The sequence below is a fragment of the Fusarium solani genome (genome assembly GCF_023522795.1).
Source record: "Fusarium solani strain SB1 chromosome Unknown bctg00000006, whole genome shotgun sequence".
In the NCBI taxonomy this organism is placed as follows: domain Eukaryota; kingdom Fungi; phylum Ascomycota; class Sordariomycetes; order Hypocreales; family Nectriaceae; genus Fusarium; species Fusarium solani.
The window spans coordinates 259,560-284,060 of record NW_027072151.1 but is presented as its reverse complement, the minus strand read 5'-3'; the positions used below and the strand labels follow the sequence as shown (position 1 = coordinate 284,060).

General features: G+C 36.8%; 5 protein-coding genes across 5 annotated transcripts; 2 read left to right on the top strand and 3 right to left on the bottom strand.

Moving 5' to 3' along the window:
• Positions 1-435: 435 nt before the first annotated feature.
• On the top strand, positions 436-1,048 carry MRS44_009785 (uncharacterized protein; the record flags this gene model as incomplete). The annotated part of the gene is made up of 3 exons (XM_046271014.1): positions 436-603; positions 646-866; positions 910-1,048. The coding sequence occupies 3 exons, from the start codon at positions 436-438 to the stop codon at positions 1,046-1,048; spliced, it is 528 nt and encodes a 175-aa protein (XP_046131782.1).
• A 157-nt stretch (positions 1,049-1,205) lies between these two features.
• On the bottom strand, positions 1,206-2,168 carry MRS44_009784 (uncharacterized protein; the record flags this gene model as incomplete). Its single annotated transcript, XM_046276595.2, has 1 exon — positions 1,206-2,168. One exon carries the CDS (start codon positions 2,166-2,168, stop codon positions 1,206-1,208), a length of 963 nt encoding a protein of 320 aa, XP_046131783.2.
• An 828-nt stretch (positions 2,169-2,996) lies between these two features.
• Positions 2,997-7,566, top strand: MRS44_009783 (uncharacterized protein; the record flags this gene model as incomplete). The annotated part of the gene is made up of 7 exons (XM_065620302.1): positions 2,997-3,161; positions 3,263-3,334; positions 3,376-3,574; positions 3,618-4,727; positions 4,769-5,742; positions 5,786-6,775; positions 6,844-7,566. 7 exons carry the CDS (start codon positions 2,997-2,999, stop codon positions 7,564-7,566), a joined length of 4,233 nt encoding a protein of 1,410 aa, XP_065476075.1.
• A 133-nt stretch (positions 7,567-7,699) lies between these two features.
• MRS44_009782 (uncharacterized protein) lies at positions 7,700-8,482 on the bottom strand (the record flags this gene model as incomplete). The annotated part of the gene is made up of 2 exons (XM_065620301.1): positions 7,700-8,281; positions 8,321-8,482. 2 exons carry the CDS (start codon positions 8,480-8,482, stop codon positions 7,700-7,702), a joined length of 744 nt encoding a protein of 247 aa, XP_065476074.1.
• A 1,304-nt stretch (positions 8,483-9,786) lies between these two features.
• Positions 9,787-12,643, bottom strand: MRS44_009781 (uncharacterized protein; the record flags this gene model as incomplete). The annotated part of the gene is made up of 4 exons (XM_065620300.1): positions 9,787-11,673; positions 11,730-11,818; positions 11,870-12,283; positions 12,406-12,643. The coding sequence occupies 4 exons, from the start codon at positions 12,641-12,643 to the stop codon at positions 9,787-9,789; spliced, it is 2,628 nt and encodes an 875-aa protein (XP_065476073.1).
• Between the last annotated feature and the right edge of the window lie 11,858 nt (positions 12,644-24,501).

The following is a 24,501-nucleotide window of genomic DNA, read 5'->3' as shown; positions in this document are numbered from 1 at the left end:
ATACCGGCACATCCGATACGTTAATCGCCCTGTAAGGCTAGTATCAGGGGCAGATCAACGTCACGGCCACGCGTAGATTACGAGTAAACAGGCTGTCGACAGGCCAAATGCCGAACGGGAGTCGGTTGGGAGAGACCGGGAGCGAAACCGAGACCGAGAGCGGGACCGATTGTTCTTGGCCAATTATAGGGCTGAGTGGTCCACGGAATAAGCTTTGCAGGGCTGTTAGCTTGGGCTGAGTCGTTAGCCTGACAATGCGGCTGGTTGCTTCAAGATTAAGCGTATCTTGCAAATCGAGACCGAGATGCGTCAGTTGGTAGATTTCACCGAGTATGAGATTTAAAAACTGGGCATTTCCCTGGATTTGAACGCATCAATAATCCTCACATCCTCACATCAAATCTCATATCTTCTGCATCTTCATCTGCATCAACAATGGCCTCCACACTCAAGAAGATGGAACCTTTCTTCCCTACCAGGTCCAAGCTGCCAATTCATCTTGCCCAACTTGTACTGGTCATTGTTGTCGTTGCCCTGTCTGGAGCCCGGCTTCTCATGAAAAATACTCCACGTGGTCGCTCAACAACCATGGGCTTGGGAATGGTATGTACTCTCCACTTTTATCGTCATTTCTAACAAATCCAGGGCGCCAAATCCATCGTCATCATCATGTATCAGCTCCTAACCGAGCATGTTGACCGTCTCAAACGATGGGGAAGCCTCAAGGCTTACTGGATTCTCAATGCTATGGAAATTGTTTTCTGGGCAGCAGTTGCATTCATGATGATCCAGGGTAACCAAAGAATTTGCATTGGTACAAGCTGCGCTATTGGCTGGGTTGTGTGTGTGCTGGCAATCTGCATGAGGTATGTCTTATTACTCTCCATTTGTACTTGGCTAACCTGTCAGTATCATGGCAAAATATGTCGCTGTGGTCGGCTTCTTGGACTGGCGATATTTCAAGGAGAACGGAGTGCCTCGTGGGACCAAGCTGGAAAAGACTCAAGATGAGGAGTCCATGACCACCATTCGTGAGATTCAGAAGTAGAAACAAGGCTGGCGAATAAAGTATTGGGTATAGACTTGAAATTATGGATAAGCTAGAGTGGTCATACAACTGTCTTTAAAGTAGCGTTCTTTTTATTAGTTTATATGATGATGATTTGCATTGGTTCTGAACCCTTTACCTATCTATACCTAACTCCTCATGCCATTTGCCCCATAACAGCTTCAATCGCCGCCAATGGCCATTCAAGTAGATACTTCCACTCCGGATCGATCTTTTCCATGATATCGGAGAGAATCGGCTTCCCCCAACCCCTCAAAAACCAGTGATCCTGCCCAGTGTGGTGTAAAATGACGCAGTAATGCCCAATGACGCAAAGAGCAATCGGATGATTTCGTCGTACAAGGTCCATGAATTCTGGGTTCAAAGACAAGGACCAACTCATGGCGACTCGAAGATCTGGCATCCGGGTTGTTGTAACGCAGTTTTCAATCCAAGTGACTGCTGATAGGATTGTTTCTCGGCATAGATTGGTCGTTTCGGGGTCAAAGGCGTTGGGTACCTCGAATTGGCGGAGTTTCTCGACCATTGCTGATAGAATCGGTGATGGTTCAGTCGCCTCGCCTCTCAAGAAGAGAATACCAAGCTTGCTGGCTCTCAAAGCGTCATTGTAAGAGTTGAGAATATCGCTCATGCCTTGAACCAGGAGGAAAACGTCGAGAAGATCATCGATTCGTGGTTGTTCGCCTCGGCTTGGTGCACCGAAACTTGCAAAGGCGCATATGTAAAGCAACGAAGAAGCAACAAAGATTTCCGGACAATTCTCCTCGCTGATGGTTGGGACTGCCGTTCGGAGGCCTACCACGGCCTTGTTCTGATGCTGAGAGGCGCATATCGAGAGAGTCGGTCGATCAGGATGAAGATAAGCAAGGTGATGTGCCGAGACTGAGAGAACCTGATGGAGGAGAAAGACATGAGCGAGAGCCAACTTTGGAACCTCAACCTGCCACACTTGTTGCAGTTCATTCGCCCTCGGCAGTGTTAAATAGGTCGAAGATGTGTAGTGATGCATCAGCTCAAGATCAGTGAGCCATGTACTCTTCTCCACTGGCTCCTGGCCCGTGACAAACTTTGCAAAGTAAGGATAGGGGTCAGGGCTCATAGATGGAGAAACCCAATCTCTGCGTAGGTCTGTCTGACTGCCATTCTGCTCTAGTTAGATCGACTCTTTACAAAGTGAATCACGAACCTTGTCAGAATCCCGAGATCTAGAAGACGATCTTCCTGTATCCGGGTGTTCCGGAAAGACGCAGGCAACGCCGTGCCGTGAGCAAGCGGAGCATGGTTGTTTTTCGTCACACTAACAATTAGCAGCTGCAGTGACGAGAGCGAATGACATACCTTGACGCGTCTCTGCTTGCATCTTAGGCACCCCTTGCGCGACTTTTTGTATCCCAGCCTAGGCATGATTAATCACGTCGAGTCTGCTTCATCACTTGGTGGACATTACTTGGTGGATTCACTGGATTGTGAGGAACCGGGTGGAGATGAGATAAATGCATCCTGCTTAGTAACACGCGATCGTAAAGATCGGCGGTCCAGACCCAGGAATAGGTCATCCAATGAGAGGACGCGTGGCCTCACCCCACAGACGTGAACGGTATACGCGGATGCCGGACGTGTCCCTGTAGGGCTGTGAGGGTCGTGACCTCATATCGAATGATTCCGGTTATCCTCTTGTTGGTTGTAAGATTCGAACAACTCATCATCGCCAAGTGATCTAGCCTTCCTCTGTAGTAGTGACCTGCATGTTAGCGGAGAGGCTGTTCAGCTTCACCCTGGTCATACAGTCGCACCAATCGTGACACTTGGATGGAGACTAGTGCGACAAATCCTTGATCCAACAGGGCTGACCCCGCTGCGACCACCATGGTTATAACCGCTCTGCTCCCCGATGCGTTGGTCAATGGTCATGTGTTGGTCAGATACAATGGCTCCCGAGAAACCCAACCTTCCAGACGACCTCAAGGACGACAATCGAGATGTCGCCGACTTGTGGAAAGATGCCCTCAAAGCTTACAAGGGTATTGTGGGTTTTGACCTTGAAAAGAAGTTTGACAATGTGGAGGCCATGATTAAACAGGGGACCCACGAGGTGAATAATTTTCACAAGTTTCGACACAATGAGAAGAAAGTGGACAAGTTGAGGACACTCTTTGCGACGAATGTCGACTACATTGAGAAGGGGCTCAGCAGCTTATTGCAGCTGCTGTTCCAGCCTTTCCTCCTGCTGCTGCTATTGGCACTGCCATTACCTACATGTTGGGGGTGAGTACTGTGATCTTTTGAAGAATGAGCTGACCATTCAGGCGTGCCGCCAAGTCTCTGCAGATTATGATGTTGTTGTTGTGTTCTTTGAGGACATGAACAGCTTCCTGCAGCGGATTGTCATTCTGGAGACCAGACTGCCCCAGTACAAGGCGTATCAAAACTGTCTGATGGATGTGTTTACGTCTTTTCTCCAGATGTGTGGTTATGCACACAAGTACATTGAGCTGGGTCGATTCAGTGAGTCATGGGATACCAGAATGAACAGAGCTGACCATTGAAGAGAAATGGATCTCCAACCTCCTCAATGGCGAGGATAGCGAACTTGGGGGCGCTCGGAAGGCGATGGACAAGAAACTTGCACGCCTCCAAAACGCCACAGAGTTTGCCATCCTGGGGAATACCGAAGAGCTTCAGCGGATGTCCCAGGAGCTAAAGAACAACCAAGATTCGCACACCGCCATGCTCCAGCAGCAAATGGAGGTCATGGGATCCATTCGAGACACTACGGAGAACATCCGCAACGACATGGCCAAGCTGCTTAAGGCGTTTAATGAGCAGAAGAAGGAAAAGGGAGGTGAGCGGGGAAGAACCGCGGTTGTCGACCAAAGCAAGCCACCATCGGCTAAGCGTATCCGCAACATTCTGCCTGAAGTTGAGGGTGAAGACCACGAGTATCATATCCTGAAGGACACCATTGTCAAGGATACTTGTAACTGGGTCTTTAACGAGGCACAGTGGGAAGAATGGATGGCCCAGGAGTCACGCTCTCTTCTGGCCATTACTGGTGAACCTGGCACGGGAAAGAGTCATATCGGAGCCACCGTGTACGAGAAGTTTCTCGAGGAAGCCCGAAAGGATACAGAGCATACTTGTGCGGCTCATTTTTACTTTCGAGAGCAGAGTCAGAGTCTTTCAGGATTCATCTATGCTCTGATCACCGTCATCAATCAGGTTGTCGAGCAGAATGCACTAATCTGCGAACTCATCAACAAGGAGTGGCTCAAAGATGACGTTGCTATTAATGTCTGGAGTTGGGACGATCTGATGCGCAAGCTCTTGGCTCCTGCATTCAAGAAAGATTCCAAGAATCACCTGTACCTCATGCTTGACGGAATCGATGAGCTGCAGGACATGGACACGCTGATCGAGTTTCTGGAGATTATCAAGGAGCAAGAGCTGAGGATCTCTATTGTCACTACATCTCGACCAAATGTTCTGCCCAAGCTATCCGAGGTGGCTTCTGTTCTCAACATCGAGGTCAACAAGGGGAAGCAGTTGGATGACCTCAAGGAATTAGTTTGGAACCGTCTCAACTCTTTGAATGCTCTGCGCAACTTTGGCCGTTACGTGAAGCAGAGAATTGCTGACAAGGTTCAAGAGTTTGCACCAAGTAAGTTGTCCTTTTATTGTATGACTTGGCTAACAGTTTAGACATGCTCTACGCTGAGCACATGTTGCTCCAGTTGAATGATCTTGGCCGCGAAGGTGCTGTTCTTCGAAGCCTCAATAAGCCATTGCCAGGGGACCTTTATGATATTTACGAAGCTCTTCTTACAGAGTGCTATCGCCATCTTGCCTCCAACCATGAGTTTCTTGTCAACCGACTTCTTCACTGGGTTGCCTATGCTTTCCGCCCATTGTCCCTCAACGAAGTGGTGTCCCTGATGAGCTGTTGGGCTGAAGGAGGTGAATCCGATATTGAAGGGATTCCTCGACCCCTGACCAAGTTTATCCGAGTCGGAGACCCTGGAGCTGATGCAGAGGCTCGAGCAAAGATCCAGTCTCAAGGAGGTTGGGGCACTGCTGTGAACCAGCTCGAGAAGTCTCAGGACGCTACCCCTGATGCCATCTACGATGATGGAACGCTTCCTGTCAAGTTTCATGAGCGTTCAATGAGATCCTTCTTCCGTGAGGCCCCTCGAAAGGAAGAGACTCAAAGATGGAAGCCGTCCGAGGCACACAGACAGCTGTTCCTTGACTGTGCCAAGATGGCCCGCAAGGATGGCACTGTTATTCCGTCGCTGCGACAGTATGCCACTCGGTATCTCGTCAGCCACTGGAGACAGATCAAGCTCGAAGAGCACTCGGCTGAAGAGCAGGTTGAAGTCATGGAGGCATTTGGCTTGGCTCTTCTCAACAAGTACTCCTATGCCACCTTGTTGGAGCAGCAAGAAGCTGCATACAAGGACATCTTCCCTGATGACGCCTTTGACAAGGTTTCTCGGTGGGCAAAGCTCAAGGTTACCCTCAGTCGGGAGGTTGCTGAGTGGTGGGCTGATTTGGCAGAGAATCCTCGAAACTGTCTGGTTCCTCTCGCCAAAGCTCACCTCAAGGGGTTGTACAATGCGATCAACAACAAGGAGGCAGTTACGCGGTTCAACAGAGTGAGAGATGCATTGCAGCTTGTAAGTTTATGCCCTAGTTGACGTTCAGAGCTAACGGCAGCAGGGCAACATGAACGATCGACTTGTTGAACAAGCCAAGAAGAACTTTGGAGACGTTGTTGGAAATAGCTCAAAGCCTCTGTCTCCAGCACAGGCTTCTCTAGCCTTGGAGGATCTGTTTGAAGACATTGAGATGGGAGCATCCGGCTACCGTGCTGTTTCTACGGTTCTTCTCACCTTTAAACACTACGGACCAGCTGAAGCAACGTGTCTCAAAGCCATTGAGAAAGCAGAGGATCCCTTGGAGAAGGTCAACTCTTATGCAGTCATGGGTCGTATCCTCATTAAAGGAAATCCCGAAAAGGCCTACGAGTATGCCAATCTCTGCATCGAGAACCTTGACTCTTCGATGCCCCCTTGGATCCAACGCTGGTCCAACGTCACCAAAGCTAGAATCGAAGTCAAGCTGGAAAAGTTTGAGGCGGCTGCTCAGACATATACGCAAGCCAAGTTGGTTGATCCTAACGGCTTGACGATTGGTGACGTCCTCGATGAAGAAATCGCCATCTTTTCTAAGGACCAAGAAAGAAAAGGCTTCATGGACATTCTCAAGAAATGGAGCCCCTTGGAGAGATTGACATGGATGGCCTGGCAACACGAAACCATGGGCCCTCATCGACATCGCGTTATTCGAGACGCCGCTATCAAGGCTGGCGAGACGGATTTCCTCATTCAGATGTATGAGGAGTCGATCAAGTACCTTGACAACGTCAACGCAGGAGCTCCTCTACGCTGTGACCTTGCAGTCGCTCATCTCGAGGTTCATGATGATCCTGCGGCGGCCAGAAAGGTTCTTGATGAGGTCCTTGACAGTGGATCCACAGGCTGGCCATATGCTGTGACGGATGAACCCCCAGAGTCGACTCTTCAGCGAGCTGTCGGTCACCAGTCAGAGATGATCTACCGTCTTTTCCGACAGTCCCGCGACCCAGAGGTCAAGAGGGAACTTCTCGAGTCTCTTGAAGGTGTCCTGATGAGACCTCTTCCTCTAGATGTCTCTCTCTCTACTATGAAATCTTTTTGTTCCTGCGTCTGGTTACCATGGCACGCATGTATCTCAAGATGGGACCTGCTAGGGAGGCGCAGAAGAACCTTCAAGGGGTTATCGACAATTGCATCAATGCACTGGGCGACAAAGTGGGATGGAACGACTCGCCTAACCTGATCTTTCTTGCAACAGCCTTGTCTATCATGGCTGGGGCTGTCAAGAATGGAGACAAGCTCATTAGAATGGCTCGGATTCTTGTCTCGGCTCAATTCAGTCGTCTGACCCCTGACCCAGAGGACGAAAGTGAGGATGGCGGATCAGGAGATGAATCCGGAAGTGAGTCTGAAGAGTCTGAAGAGTCTGAAGAGTCTGAAGAGTCTGAAGAAAATGTAGAGCCTGCTGCAGAAGACTCGGATGAAGAGGAACTGGAGTTGCCAACCAATGAAGGAGATCTCGGAGAGTGCGTCCGAGCTTGTGACGGACCGTGTATCCCCAACAAGCACTTTTGCTGGTGGGGGGATAGGTCTGCTTATCAGTGCTTGATCTGCTTTGACGGATTTCTCTGTGAGGAATGCTATGAGAAGAGACAAGCTGCAAACAAGGGGGAACCCCTGAATTGCCGTCACTTTTGTGGACAGGACCATGAGTACATCAAGGTGCCTATTGAGGGATGGAAGGGTGTCAAGGATGGCAAGGTTATGATTGAGGGAGAGGAGCCAGTTGAGTTTCAAGAGTTATTGCGGCAGATTCGGGATGACTTGTGCAAGGAGGCATGGGACTCGTTCTGGTATGGCTAGATACGAAACATATAGAAGCATGTAAATATGTAAATGAATAACTCTATAGTCTCTGGTCTTGTTTAACAAGCGTGCTAATATGGTTCCTCAGCATCCGAGAACAGGCTTCATAGAAGTAGAGAAGATACAGGAATTAATATCGTAAAAAAGTTCTGTAGAATGGAATGTTCGCTCGTGGGGGAATGGCATGTCCAGACACATGTGACTGTGGCGTTGATCTAGGCACACTGAAGATCGATACCGGTTCCAACGAGGGTCGCAACGGCAGGGGAAAAAGGAACGAGGAGACAGCCTTGGCAACGATCTCAACAGCACCGCAAGCTCCCTTCTGCTGCTTGGTATCAGATCGGAAAGCAATCCTCAGAGCGTTGGCCGTGATGGCGCCGTTCTTGCTGACGGAGATGTTCATGAGGGATGGAACCTTGTGGCCCTTGGTGAGGGTGCGGCATCGGGAGTTCGGTCCGTCAGGGCAATGGCAAGAGTTTGTTGCACCGCATCCATTGGGACCGACAGCTGGGCAGTTGGTAGAGATGGTCTCGGCGCAGCAGTCCTTCCAGATGTTGTACGAGTTCTGATCGGCCAGTCGTCGAAGTGACTCCCAAGATGCCTTAACCAAGGCGTCGCGGTATTCATGCTTGCTACCGCCGATATCATCCCAATGTCCCTCGATGGTGAGTGTAACAGAGTGATCTATGTGGCCATTGAAGTGGCAAGGCTTGTTCTATGTTGCGATAGCGGGAGGGCCAATGGTCACAGCCTCCTTGTTTCCGGCGGCTGAGTAGATGGCCTGCCAGGTATGAGAGAAAAGATCGAGGTCTCCGACATCAATCAGGTCATCGCTACTCCTAACGTAGACGTTAAAGGCATAGATAACCGGAAAGGCGGCGAGCATAGAAATAGCAGTGGTAAACTTCATGATGGCTGCCAAGGATGTCGGAGTGTGCTATGATAGAGCAGGGATTATGGAAGGAGTCTTAAGTAGGTAATACCAGGAAGTTGAGAAAGTATTGCTATTAGAAAGTTGTTCACAAGAGATCATGACAATCTACATCTGCCGAGACAATAAACTAACTGTTAAGGTTTATCGCCGTCGTTAGATTTTGCCCTTAGAAGGTCAATGACATTCTTCTTTCTTGCCTACCCCTGTAAGACCACCGGAAAGAGCCGACCCAGATTCATAGCTCTCTAACGGCTTAGAGTTCACCGGTCAAGCTAGTCCTTAACTATGTAGCTCCGTGTTGTCGTGTGGCCCCTGCAGGCTAACTGCTTACCTCGGCCTTTCTAGGTCTCATATTCGACCCTAGAAACTACGCGGAACCGACGCGGCGTGAACTCTCACAGCTTCACTGGTCCTATTTGTGTATGCATAACCTGAAATAGGGCTAGCCGGTGCGCCACGGGGTTATGGAAATTAGGCTTGCTCACTTACTCCCCAGGCTATGATTATGCTGAGTTGACGTGTAATGGTACTTTTACCTTGGGAACCTTGCTCTAGCGCAAGCTAGGAGTTTGAGACTCGATGAGTGGTCTTTGCTTCGAGTCTAGCCATCGACGGCCATCCCGAGGATATTACATTTGGACTCGTATGACCCGAGGGGGGATGAAACCAAGATCTTTATGTAAGCGGTGTTTGGAGATGGAGAGATCCTTTGCTCTAGTTACGATCGTCACAATAGGTGTCCTTGCTATCACAGCCTATACCCTAGATCTTAAAACGAGATTTAAGAAGATAAGAGCCTAAGGACATTTAGGAGAGGATTCTTATTAATAAGTCGGGCTTATCCTTAAACCTATATATATTACTTATATTATTATTCTTAAGGGAATCCCTTCTTTCTTTTTTAGGCTATAATATAGCCTTCTTAATTAAGCCTAATATATTAATAATCTAGAGATTACTTAGCCTAATATTAAAGGCATATAATTACCCTTAGAGCTATTATATAGGGCCTAATGTAATAGATATCCCTTAACCGCATCCTCTAGACTCAGCTTTGTCTGGATAGAAATAGAGTTGTGGCTGGCGTTAGATGGAAACTTTGTCTCAGCGCCGAGGTTCAGCTCACGCTTTTCACGCGCTGTAACGTCACAGAGCCGGTAGCTCCGATCATTAAGGTTGCCAAGGGACATCCACAACGGCTCAGCTCTGGCTTGGCACACCACTATGACGACGATCACAAACCTGGATGGACGGTCCGTATTGTTGCTATTCATCAGGGGTTAGTCCTTATAAGACACAGGCCCATCGGCGCTCTCGTCGCAAGTTAACTTATCCGCGAAGCAGACAACCCCTAAGTCATCGCTCGAACCTCCCAGCCAGATTCTATATCCTCCATCGACCTCGGGGATAACCCAGTCCTGCGTCTCAGCATCCCAAACACTCACGTCCTTCCTCGTCAGCACAACCTCCAACTTTTCGCTCTCCCCCGGTGCAAGCTCTCTCGTCTTCTCAAAGTCACGTAGCTGAATGACAGGCGTATCATACGAAATTCCATTCGGGAATTGGACATAGGCCTGCAGTGATGCCTTGCCAGCAAAGTCTACACCCTCATTGGTGACGACGACGGAGAGGCGGTATGCTTCATCCCAGAGAGCAGGGTTGCCGCCTTCGGCGCCGCCTGAACGGGGAGATGCAGTCTTTTGCACGTTCGTGTAGCCGTCGGGGTAATTGAACTTGGTTGTCGTGGCTCTCTCGGCTGCCTTTTTGGCGTCTGACTCGGAAAGCCAAGAGTAGAGGTAGCGCCAGACAGTTTTGAAACTACTTGGCTTAATAGCTTCTCGGTAGTCGGGGATATCTTGTGAGTAGTCCAACATCTTTCCTTTTGCAGGACGGGTTGGCGGGTACTTGGATAGTTGAGTGACCTTTTCAATGGTGGCTTTGGTGTATGAGAAGCTGGTGTAGCTGAGACCATGGCCAAAGGCATAACGAGGACGAGTCCTCTCCTTGTTAAGCCAACGGTAGTCGATGTATAGACCCTCCGAGTAAGTATCCTGCGGTGGGTCCCTGAAGCCAGAGTCGATCAGTTTCACGGCGCTTGCTGGCATGTCGTCTTCGGCATAAGTGATGCTATATGGCAAGTGTCCACTCGGGGAGACATGTCCAAACAGAACGTTGGTAAGAGACTTTCCTGCTTCCTGGCCTGGCAGATGTGCAATGAGAACCGACTTGACGGATGGGAGATCGATCCATTCCTCAAGAACCAGGGGACCAACGGTGTGTGCCACGACGATAACGTTCTTGTACTTGGCTGCCGCAGCCTTGACAAGGTCGTTTCCGCCGTGCCATGGATTCAGACGCGACGCATCCCGGTCGCCATGGTTTCCTTCAACCTCGTATTGGTTCTCGCCGGAATCAGATGTAATGAAGACGACCGCGACATCCTTGTCGGTAGGATTTGGGACCGACGGGAACTTGTCAGTGTTATAAAAGGTGACATCCTTGGCTTCCTCCTTGATTGCACCAATGGGGTCGTCGAGATACATGTAATCGACGGTGCCGGATCCCCAACCTTGGCCCAATGTGCCCTTGTTGCAGCTGCGGTCGACACAGGCGTTCGGGCCATCGGGGTTAGCCTGAGCTCCGGTGCCAAAGATCTTCAATGGGCTGTTGGTAGAGAGAGGCAGCAGCGTATCCTCGTTCTTGAGAAGGGTGATGGCGTCTTGGGCAATCTCCCTTGCGATCACGTCATGGTCTTCCTGGACCTGGACATATCGATTGACCACTCCGCTGGGGGAGTTCGGCCAAGCTCCAGGATAAAGCGGACCAACAGCAGCCTTTGTGTTGGTATCAAAGTTGACTTTTGGAAAACCGTCGTCTTGTCCAAACTGATACCAGGCTGCGACGATGCGAGTCGCCATGTCGTTGAGTCTGCTCATAGGAACTGAACCATTGAGGGTCGCCCGGGTGAGCTCGTACATCCACAAGGAGTTCCCAAGCAGTGGAATTATGGGATCACCGGGCATGCTCATGTCCATGCCTGCGAGGGCTGAGTGGACGCCGGTGATTTGGGACAGCCAGTCGGTCATGACGAAGCCTTGAAAGCCCAGTTCGTCTTTTAGAAGGGCATTGATCAGGTACGAGTGCTCGCTGGACATGGTGCCGTTGACCTTGAAGTTGGTTTGTGAGCCACGCATGAACCAATTCTCAAGATGGAGCAACTTACTCGATTGTATGCCGTCATTGCAGCTCCGACCCCCGCGCGGACAGCCTCAGCAAAAGGCCAAAGATAAACTTCATGAAGTGTTCGATCATCTGAGACTTTGCATCAGTACTTGTGTCACCAATAATAGGATGTCAACATACCAATGTTTGCTGAGTATGCCGGAGAGACGAAATCAGTCGTCTGCCGACGATACATCTCCTGCTCGTTCCCGATGAGGTGCTTGATAGTAGCAATTACACCTTGTCCTTGGACACCCTTGATCGTCTCACGGGCACCGATAGCCTGCAGCGCGGGATCTGCTCCAAAACCTTCCCAGTTCCGACCACCTTTCGGCTTCCGGCCGATAGGGCCGACTGAGGGACCTAGCCAGATGTTGACGCCTTTCCCGCGAGCTTCCTTCCCGATGGCGGCACCACGCTCGTACAGCAACTTCTTGTCAAAAGTTGCACCAGCAGTTATCCCGTCAGGGAATACGGTTACGTTGTCAGTAAGGCGGATGCCGTTGGCGGCATCGTTGAGACAGAGTTGAGGAAACCCAACTCGATCAGCAGAACCTGTGTTTCCATTGCAGGGTCTTGCCCAGTCAGTATGGGGTCTTTCAACTTGTAAATGTTCAAACGTACCCTGCATTCTGGTTAACTGGAGTATCGGGCCACTTCAAGGAGAGGGTTCATACCCATGAACAAGCCACTTCCGGCGGTGATGTTTGTCTTCTCAGCCAGGGTCATTGAGTCGACGAGCTTCTTGGCCTTGTCGTAGCTCTTTGCCCACTCACCTACCCAGCCGCCGAAGGGGGCAGGATAATACGGAGTGACATAGTATCCCTCCGCTGTTGCAGCTCTTTTCTGTGTGGGAGTTGCCGACCCTACCTCCGTCAGATAGAGCAAGCCGCAAATCAGGCTTCGGATCCCCATAGTTGGTTCTTCTATCGCCAGAGTATCGTAATTCAAGGCGACCAGTCTTCTCACCAAGGGAGATGCCAGAGATGAAAGCGCCGGGCCACTCGGTCTAGCGACATTCGGTTGTAGTTATATGGTTAACTATACGTGGGGGCCGATCGGCGGTGTAAGTGATCTCTGTCTCGGCTCGAGAACTATTTGGGAAGTCGTCCCGGTAGTCATGTGTCCGTGAGTGCGGATCAGTATCTCCTTTGAGTGGGCCCGAGGTATGGTCACCCGATGAGCTTGAGAGAGGGTGGTCGCGTGGACAAGGCACCAACTGTAAAGGAAGCATACGTTCTGGAGAAACAAAGTCAATAGCAAGGGTAACATCCATCTCAGAAAGGGAGTATAGGCCGATTACGTATAGCCCTTCTTGGAGCGTTGGCGCTGTGTGCAGCAGTAAAGAGGTCCCGCAATGAGAAATTTGGGAGGGGTAGCTGAGTCTTGGCCCGACCGGATAATATGAGCTGACCAAGGTTTAGAGAGGAGTGGTCGGGATAATAATACGCCCAACGGGACTCGTCTAGATCGTAAATGATTTCGTCGACTATTATCAAATGCCAGGACTCGTTCTATGACACAGCCGAGGTTAGGAGAGAAGCCAAGACGTTCCTTGAACGCGGAGTCTTTATTGCCGTCACTAGTCACCTGTGCTCTCTTTCCTTCCAGAGACCTGTACAGGTCTCCTTTCCTTCCACCTTTGTGACTAATCACTTTGCCCTTGCCCGCTTATCGGCGTTCCTGCCTAACCCTGACCCGAAATGCACCTCTGATATTGCTCCATATGGCCACAGCTTTATCCAAAGTTAAACATCACGTCTCTTCCCGAAGGAATATTGTTTCCCTGGAAAACCGTCCCATCGCCGCTCTGGGTGGAGTGTTCGATCGTGTTATGTCCTTGAATAACGGTTCGATTCTTGAAATTGCCGTCAGAACTATTTCACTGCGAGTTAATAGTGTGGGTTCATTAATCTTCTCTTAACCTTACCTCTCGATTTGACTGTTCCGGTAGATCTTGAATGCTTGCTTGCGGCACGTCCCGTGTGTTTCCTCCCCTTATCATCACAACCCACATCCATAACTCGCTTGACACAGATTGAAAGCCTGCGTCGTTTTCTGACTCAACCTTTGTCATCGTAACATGATTTTGGCGAATCCCGATTGAGTTATAGGCGGGTAATATTGCTGAGTGCATCGGAACGATCTGAAGGCTGTTATTCCACTTCATTGAACTGTAATCAGGTGATGACTTACAGGCCCGATATTGCGATAACCCAATTCTTCACCGAAGCAGGTGATATTGAGGTCGCGGTTATTCTGGTCCTTCCACACTCGTAGCATCGTGTGGAGGTCGCCCTATATCCTCGCCAGAACCTCTGACTCGGGCCTAAGAACGTCGACAATGTTAGAGTTAAAGTCTTGAAGGACTACCTTGAATCCTTTGAGTAGGTCAGCCCATCTTGCTAGGTCAGCACCAAGGTGTGGTGTGCCCAAAAAGGCAATGCCGATGGTGGATTTAGAGATATCTTGGAGATGTAGTTGGGCGCTGTTTTTAGAGTGAAGTAAGCCCTTTTGTCGGTGGTCAATCATTAGCTGTAGTTCCAAATGTCTAGTATATACTCACGTCCTCAACTACGAGGCCACCGAGACTATGAGCCACAAAGATAATAGGCCGACCATCTATCGCATATCAGCACTGCTAGAGCAGCTAGGGTGTGGGCGTTCTATACCATTGTGCTTCTCGCCCTCATTTGGGCGAGTGCATTAATAAGATTGCGAGCATGATTTGCCACACGATTCTGCGAGGCCATAGACCAGAAGTGACCAGCGTTGGCATCATACCCAAATGATATAATACGTGAATCGGGGATTTCTTTCTTAAGTAGGTCCCGAGGCCAGAAAACTCTAGACTTATCCTTAGACGTCCAGGTGGACTCGCGACTGCCTGTCAAGCCATGGACAAAGACGATGCTACTTTAGGTCAGATCTTGATGAGTAAGGGCACCTTGTCATATTGACTTACTCTACTACCGCCACATCGCCTTCATGGCATAGCAGCAGGCCATATGGCCCGTTGATCGAGAACCCGGCCATTATTAGAGATAACTCCGCTTGGAGAGAGCTTGGACAAAAAACGAGGGGCTCAAGGGAGCAAGGTTCAGTAATAAATGGCTCATTGTAAATTACATATCCGACTCACTGCAAAACCGGGAACCCCGGGCCGGTTATCACAATGGAATGCTAGGCTTGAAAGGGCCTTCCTTACTAGCTGCGAAGGTATTACTTATTAAAATAAGTATTAATTAACTTAGGCTTAGAGCTAATTTATAAGAGCTTATAATTATTAAACTTTAATAGCTATTTTATTAATACTTAATAAATTAACATATATTAATAATTAGGTATTAAAAGTATTATTTAATATATTAATAATAATATAATATTACTTAAGGTAATATTAGTAATTTATTAAATAAGAGCTATTAATATATAATAAGAAAGTATTTCTTAAGAGATAAATTAATTATATTAGGTTTATATTAATAAAGAATTAAGCTATATACTCTAAGGTAATATATATAATAAGTAAGTAGGATAGATAAGTAAGCGAGATAAAAATCCCTTACCTTATATTATCTCTATTTAATTAATTAATTCCTTACTATAAAAGATATTAAGCTTAAATACTAAGGCTAGAATCCTTTTTGCCCTTTAGGCCCTTTAAAATAACTTAAAATTAAGCCTTTAATAGGCGGTAGAGATATATAAAGTTACTTATATAAGGCTCTAATACTAATAATAAGGTATTTAATCTTAATATAATATTATCTAGAAATCTTATAAGCTATTTAATTTAAAAGAAAAGATTCTTATTTATTTTATTTTTAACTTAGATTTATAAGGATTTTTTTCTTAATTATATAATATAAAAGAAATAATTAATTAATTACTTATTAACCGCGATATATTATTAATTAATATATATTAAGCTTTAAATTTTATTAAGTAATATTTAGACCTTAAGATATATTTTTTTTAGAGATATAATTATTAGAGAGCTAAGTATAAAGATTTAATTATTATTTATAATTAGTTTTAATATATAATAAATATAATTATATAATATAATATTTAATTAAATAATATTTATAATATTAATAAAATTAATTTTCTTATAGATATAATTATAAGTAAAATAATTATTATAAGTATAAAAAGGTATAAAAAGTTAAAATTAATATAACTTAAAAACTAAAAATAAATTATAATTATTTAAATAATTAATATAAAAAGCTAATTAATTTTATTATTTATTATTAATATAAATTAATATTATTTTATTAATTAATATTAAGAAAATAATCTCTTAAGTAATTAAGTTATTATAATAACCTAAAATAATTAAATTAATAATAAAATTAATCTTAAGTAACTTAAGTATTTTAATTAATATATAATTAATTAATTAATTAATATTTATTATCTCTTAATTCTTAATAATTATAAAAGTTATTATTTTATTAAATTTAAGAAATATTATAAAAAAAATAAAATTATTAGGCTTTATATATTACTTTATTTATTTTATTTATTTTAGCCCCTTAATATTAAATATTTTAATATATTTAAAAATACTTATAATTAAGAAATAAAATATCTAATTAAATACTTTATAACTTATATTTTAAAAATTAAATTTTTTTTAGCCTTTTATATTATATTTTAAGTTATAATAATAAAAAATAATATTAAGATAGCCTTTAAAGAAATTAAGCTTATTTCTCTTAACCTAGAAAATATAATCTTAAAGCTTAATATATAGCTATAGACTTTAATATTAGCTAAAGAGGTAATTTAATCTTTAACCCCTTAGGTCTTAAAGACCTTAAAGATTATATTTAAGGCTTAATCTTAGTCTAAATATATTAAAAAATAAATTAAAAGGTATTAAAATAGCTCTTTAGAGTTAATTCTTAAAGTATTAAAATCTCTTATAAAGGAAATAAAAGTAATTATATATAAGATAACTTTAATAAAGGCTAAGGTCTAAGACCTTTAAGAAATAAATAAAATACTAAGTTAGCGCTAAAGGGTAAAAAAGCTTAAATTATAAAGAAGAGGGGTTATAATAATAAAAAAAGAAAATAAATAATTAATTAAATAAATATTAGTATATAAGTAATAATTAAATTATTAAGAAATAATAATTAAGAAAAGTAAGTATAATTAAGGGTTTAATATTATAATATCTATAATAAGCTTAGCTATAATATAAGGACTTATTAAGTAATATTTAAGATATCTAAGGAAAAATATAATAAGTAGTTTTAATTAATTAAATAGCTTATAGTATTTTTATTATAGTTTTAGTCTTAGAGGTTAAGATTTTTATTTTATTTACTTAATTATCTTATTTATTTATTATATATATTAAAAGATATAAGTTATATTTTATAATATACTTAAGGTATTAAATATAACTAAGTTATATTAAATACTAAGATAGTTATTATATAAGAAAATATAAGTAAGTATATATAATATACTTATAGGTTTTACTAAGATTAATTATAAATTAATATAATATTATTTTAATATAATATTAATTTAGCGCCTAATAAGTATAGTAAGTCTAAAGATTTATAGAAATTATATAATATAATTATAATAACATACTTAATAAGCAAGCGCCGCAGTTAAGTAAGCGCTACACTTTTCTATCTTATACCTAACCTTTTATTTAATTAATTAATTCTTAATAACCTAATATATTATCTACTATTATTAAAGCTAGAACCCTTCTTGCCCTTCAGGCCCTTTAAAATAACCTAAAACTAAGCATCCGATGCGCCGCAAGTACCTATATAGTTAATAAGCGATAATTATATCGCCGCTAGTAAGGTATTTAATCTCGACGTGATATTATTTAGAAATCGCGTAAGCTATTTAATTTAGAGGAAGAGATCCTTATTTACTTTATTCTTGATCTAGATTCGCGAGGATTCCCCCCTAGGCTTTATAGTATAAAAGAAATAACTAATTAATTACTTATTGACCGCGATGCGCTACTAATTAGCATATATTAGGCTTATAACTTTATTAAGCGGTACCTAGACCTTAAGATATATTTCTTTTATAAATATAATTACTAAAGAGCTAAATATAAAGACCTAATAATTATCTATAATTAGTTTAGGCTTATAAGGAATATAATCGCGAAGTATAATATCTAATTAAATAATCTCTATAACTTTAATAAGACTAGCTTTCTTATAGGTATAATTATACGTAAAATAATTATTATAGGTTTAAAAAGGTATTTAAAGTTAAAATTAATATAGCCTAGAAACTAAGAATAAATTATAGTTATTTAAGTAATTAATATAAAAGGCTAAGTAATTTAGCTATTTATTATTAGCGCGGGCTAATATTACCTTACTAATTAATATTAAGAAAATAACCTCTTAAGTAATTAAGTTATTATGATAATTTAAAATAGCTAGACTAATAATAAGACTAATCTAAAATAATTAAAATACTTTAACCGGTATATAGCTAAGTAATTAAATAATTATTATTATCTCTTAATCCTTAATAGCTATAAAAGTTATTATTTTATTAAATTTAAAAGATATTATAAGGAAAAAAAAATTATCTAGCTTTATATATTACCTTATTCTTCTTATTTATTTTAGCCCCTTAATATTAAGTACTTTAATATATTAAAGAAGGCTTATAATTAAGAAATAAAGTATTTAATTAAATACTTTATAACCTATATTTTAAAGACTAAGTTCTTTCTAGCCTTCTATGCTATATATAAGGCTATTATAATAAAAAGAAATATTAAGGGGGCTTTTAAAAGAGCTAGCTTTATTCCTCTTAACCTAGAAATTATAGTCTTAAAGCTTAATATTTAGCTATAGACGCTAATACTAGTTAAGGAGGTAATTAAATTATTAACCCCTTGGGCTTTAAGGACCCTAAAGACTATAATTAAGGCTAGATCTTAATCTAAATACCTTAAAAGGTAGATTAAAAGGCATTAAAGTAGCTCGCTAGAGTTAATCTTAGAGGCTTTATAGTCTCTTATAAAGGGGATAAAGGCTATTATATATTAGGTTACCTTATTAATAGCTAAGGTTAGAGACCTTTAAGAGGCAAATAAGATATTAAGCTAGCGCTAGAGGGTAAAAAGGACTAGATTATAGAAAAGAGGGGTAATAATAATAAAGAAAGGAAGGTAAGTAATTAATTAAATAGATATAAATATATAGGTAGTAAGTAAATTATTAAGGAGTAGTAATTAATAAAGGTTAGCGCGACTAGGTATTTAGCGTTATAGTATCTATAATAAGCCTAGCTATAATATAAGGATATATTAGGTAGTAATTAAGACGTCTAGGGAAGAGTATAATAAGTAGTTTTAATTAATTAAATAGTTTATAGTATTTTTATCGCGATAACTCTAGAGAGGGTTAAAAAAAGTATAGCGCTTACTTAATTGCGGCGCTTACTTATTAAGTATATTAGTTATAATAATTCTTACCTTAAAATAAAGGTTATAACTAATATTCTTATAATAGCTAAAATTAATATATTCTTTAATTTAAAAAAATATATATATATTACTTAATAAGAGATTATAATTATTAATAAATATTATTAGGTTTTTATATTTAATATAATTTACTACTTAAAGCTATTAATTATAATTTAATTTAATATTTTTTATAATAAATTTATAATACCTTTTATATATTAATATATTTATTTCTTTTATTATTAAAATTACTATTAAAGTTATTATTATTTATTAATTTATATAAGCTAAGATATATATATTATATATTTAATTAAATAAATATAATTAATTAAACTTATAAACTATTATTTATTACTAAGTTTAGCGCTAATACTTTTTAAATTTATAAAACTTTAATATTAACTCTAAGAACTAATCTTTCTAAATAAACCTATAATATTAATAACTTTTATTTCTTAATATTACCCTTATAGCTATATAATTAAATCTTAATTAGCTATAAGATTTTTTTAATTTTTTTATTTAATATTATAAAAGGCATTAATATTAATAATAAGAGTTATAAATTATATTTTATATTAATTATTATCTTATAAGTCTTTAAGAAATATAATATCTTTATTAATAAGAAACTTTTTTTTAAGAGCTTTTAATAAAAAAAGCTTTTTATTAATAAAATTAAATCTATTATTTATAATATATTTAAATAAAAAAAACTAAAAAAACTTTTTTTTTAATTAAAAGTCTTTATAAAAAATAATTAATATATATAATAAATAAGTATTATAAATAAATAAGTATTATATTTTTCCTTTTTATATTTAACTTTTTATTTAATTAATTAATTCTTAATTATTAAATATATTAGACTTAAATATAGAGGCTAAAACCTTTCTTACCTTTTAGGCCCTTTAAAATAACCCTAAGTTAAGTATTTAATATATTATAAGGACTTATTAAGTCTCTAAGTATAGGCTATATTAGTAATAAAATAATATTTAAGCTTAACTTAATATTATCCCTAAATTATATAAATTATTAGATCTAAAGAAATAAATCTTTATTTAGTTTATTTTTAACTTAGATTTATAAGGATTTTTTTCTTAATTATATAATATAAAAGAAATAACTAATTAATTATTTATTAATTATAATATATTATTAATTAATATATATTAGGCTTTAAACTTTATTAGGTAATACTTAAAGCTGAAGATATATTTCTTTTAAAAATATAATTATTAGAGAGCTAAATATAATGATTTAATAATTATTTATAATTAGTTTTTCTTTATAAAAAATATAAATATAAAGTATAATATTTAATTAAATAATCTCTATAACTTTAATAAAATTAACTTTTTTATAAGTATAACTATAAATAAAATAATTATTATAAGTTTAAAAAGGTATTTAAAGCTAAAATTAATATAACTTAAAAACTAAAAATAAATTATAATTATCTAAGTAATTAATATAAAAGGCTAAGTAATTTAATTATTTATTATTAATATAATAAGTTAAGGGAAAAGGGTATTAAGCTATTTTAAGCTATTAAGTAATTTCTTATATATAAAAAAGAATTAAAGGCTAAGATACCTCTAATTATTAGTATTATTTTTATAATAATTAATAAGAAATAAATAGCTTTTAGGCTTTTTTTCTAGTTAGATTTTTATTATTATTAATTAATTATTTACCCTTATTATTTTATATTATATTTATCTTACTAAGAAATATATAAGATTTTTTTTTAAAAATCCTTAAGAAGAGTTATAAAGTATTTAATCTAGCTATAATTAATATATTTTTTTTCTCTAATAAAATAAATAAATATTACCTTATTAATTAGTATTAAGATAATAACCTCCTAGGCTATTAAGTTATTATAATAACTTAAAATAGCTAAATTAATAATAAGATTAATTTTAAGTAATTTAAATACTTTAATTAATATATAACTAAGTAATTAAATAATTATTATTATTTTTTAATTTTTAATAATTATAAAAATTATTAATTTATTAAATTTAAGAGATATTATAAAAAAAAATTTATTTAATTTTATATATTATTTTATTTTTTTTATTTATTTTAATTACTTAATATTAAATATTTTAAGTTATTAAAAAAAACTTATAATTAAGAAATAAAATATTTAATTAAATACTTTATTATTTATATTTTAAAAACTAAGTTTTTTTTAGCCTTTTATATAATATATAAGGCTATTATAATAAAAAGAAATATTAAGAGAGCTTTTAAATAATTTAATTATATTTCTCTTAACCTAAAAATTATAATCTTAAAGCTTAATATATAGCTATAAACTTTAATACTTATTAAGAAAAAAATTAAACCCTTTACCTCTTAGGTCTTAAGGACCTTAAAGATTATATTTTATTAAAGAAATAAAATATACTAACTATAGCTAAATTTAAATACTTTATAACTCTTCTTAGGGATTTTTAAAGAGAGATCTTATATATTTCTTAATAAGGTAAATATAATATAAAATAATAAGGGCAAATAATTAATTAATAGTAATAAAAATCTAGCTAGAGAAAGAGCCTAAAAGCTACTTATTTCTTATTAACCGTAAAAAAGATAATAATAATAGATAGAGGCATCTTAGCCTTTAACCCTCTTTTATATATAGGAAACTACCTAATAGCCTAAAATAGCTTAGCACCCTTCTCCCCTAACTTAATATTTAAGGCTAAATCTTAATTTAAATACCTTAAAAAATAAATTAGATATTAAAAGATTTATCTTAAGTAAATTAATATTTAAAATATTTAATTTATCTTAATTAATTAAACTTAAAATAAATACCTTAAATATTATCTTAAGTACTTAAATTAAATAAAATAATAAAGGATTTTATATTTAATTATATTTTATTTTTATAAGCTATATAAAAAAACATTTAATAATTTTATTTATAATTAATATTTCTTATAATTATTAATATTTTTAAAGAATTTTAATATTACCTCTTAAGAAATAAATAATAAATTAAAATATATATAAATTATAAAAATATTTCTTATTTTATTAAAACTTAATAACTTAATAAATAATAATTAAGATATATTAAATATCTTTTAAAACTTAATTATATTATTATTTATATTAAGAAAATAATAATTAATAAAATTAATATTATTCTTAGATTTTATATTACTTAAAATAAAAATTAAAGTATCTTAGTTAATATCTTAATAATTTTAATAATAAAGGCTTTATATTTAAAGCCTAAGGTCTTAAGAATAATTAAAAGGTTAATATTAAAAGGGAGAGTTATTATATAAATAGATTAGATTTTAATCTCTTTAGCTAATTAATATATAATTTATTTATTATAAATAGAGCTAGTTTTAATATATTATTAACGCTATTAATAATTATATAAATAAACCTTATTAATTTAAGCTTATTATAATTTTTAATTACTTAAAGAAATTAAAATTACTTTTATTATTTTTATTAAAAAAGATTTAATTATAATTAATAATAATTAATAATAATTAATAATAAAATTATAATAGCTTTTTATAAAGACCTTTAATTAAATAATTAAAATTATATAAATAATACTTATTAATATAATTTTTAATATAATTAAAATAATTTTATTAAGATAATTTATAAATTTTATAAAAATATTAAAAATACTTATAATAAGCTATAAAAAATAATATTAAATAAAGCCTTTTAAAGTATTAAATTAACTATAACGTACATGATAAGCAAGTGCACCGGACAAGTGAGTGCACCAGCATACTGTATAACCTAAAATCACAAAATCCTAAGTCTCTAAAAATAGCTATAAAATAGCTATGAAGTTAAAAAAAGCATTTCTATAAATATAACTCTATATAATATCTAAAAATGATTTTTTAATATTTTTAAAAAAATTCGTTTATAAAGAAATAGCTATATATACAGTGCGAATATGAGTTTTTCTAAACTAGCTTACTAAGGGATTTTTAAAAAACTTATAAAAAATAATAAATACTTTTCTCATTTTATATAATCAAAATCTAAAATTATAGCTTTTTAAGGTTTTTCCTTAATTTTAGAGAATTTTTTAAAGAGATTAAAAATTAAGGTGTAAATCCTAAGAACTTTCAAAGTGGTGCACTCACTTGTCCGGTGCACTCGCTTATCATGTACGTTAAAGCTTAGCTAATTAATATAAATTAAATTTAAAATTTTTAAGTATAATTCTTTTTTAATTCTTTTTTATTTAATTATAATATTAATAAAAGATTTAATTTTATTAATATAAAACTTTTTTTATTAAAAATTTTTTAAAAAAAAATAAAAAAAAAAAAATTCTTATTAATAGAAATATTATATTTCTTAAGAACTTATAAGATAATAATTAATAATTAATATAGCTTATAATATATATAATAAGTATATAATATATCTAAGTATATAATATACCTATATTATATATTAAATCTTAAAATTCTTAAGCTTAATAAAAACCGCAATAAAATAGCTATAGGCTTAGAGAAAGTATTTTAATAAACTTAACTCTTAAATAAACTATAGATAATTTTTTAGAAGTTCTAAAAAAGTCTCTTAATAGAAAAAAAGCTACTTATATAGTATAAATAGTTCTTTTTTTAAATTACCTTATAAGAGATTTTTATAAAAAGTTTTAAAAAATTATAATAGGTTTTTTATAACTTAATTAGTCTAATTCTAAGTTATTAGCTAATTAAATCTTAAGTTAAATTTCTTAGAATTTTTAAGATTATTTTAAAATTTAATATTAATCTTATTATAAGGTAAAATGTATTATATACTCAGATATATTATATGCTTATTATATATATTATTATAACTTAATTAAATCTTAATTATATATCTTATATTACTTTTAATACTTATTAATATATAATAATAAAACATAACTTATTTTTATATATATAAGCTAATATATATCTCTTATTATAAAGATAATAAATAATTATAATTTATTTATTTAAGCCTTAATAACTTATTTAATATATAAAATATATTTATTATATTTTCTTATATATTAATTACCTTAGTTATTAATATAACTTAGTAATATTTAATACCTTTAAGTATATTACTAGATATAACTTATACCTTACTTAAGATAATATTAGTATCCCCTCTGCTAATATAAAGTAATATAACTAGTTTATCCCCCTTAGGACCCGCACGATCGTTACAAACGGGGCATATTCTTACTAGCCAGTACCATACTTTGTATGCTCGCGAGACACATCTGCCTCAT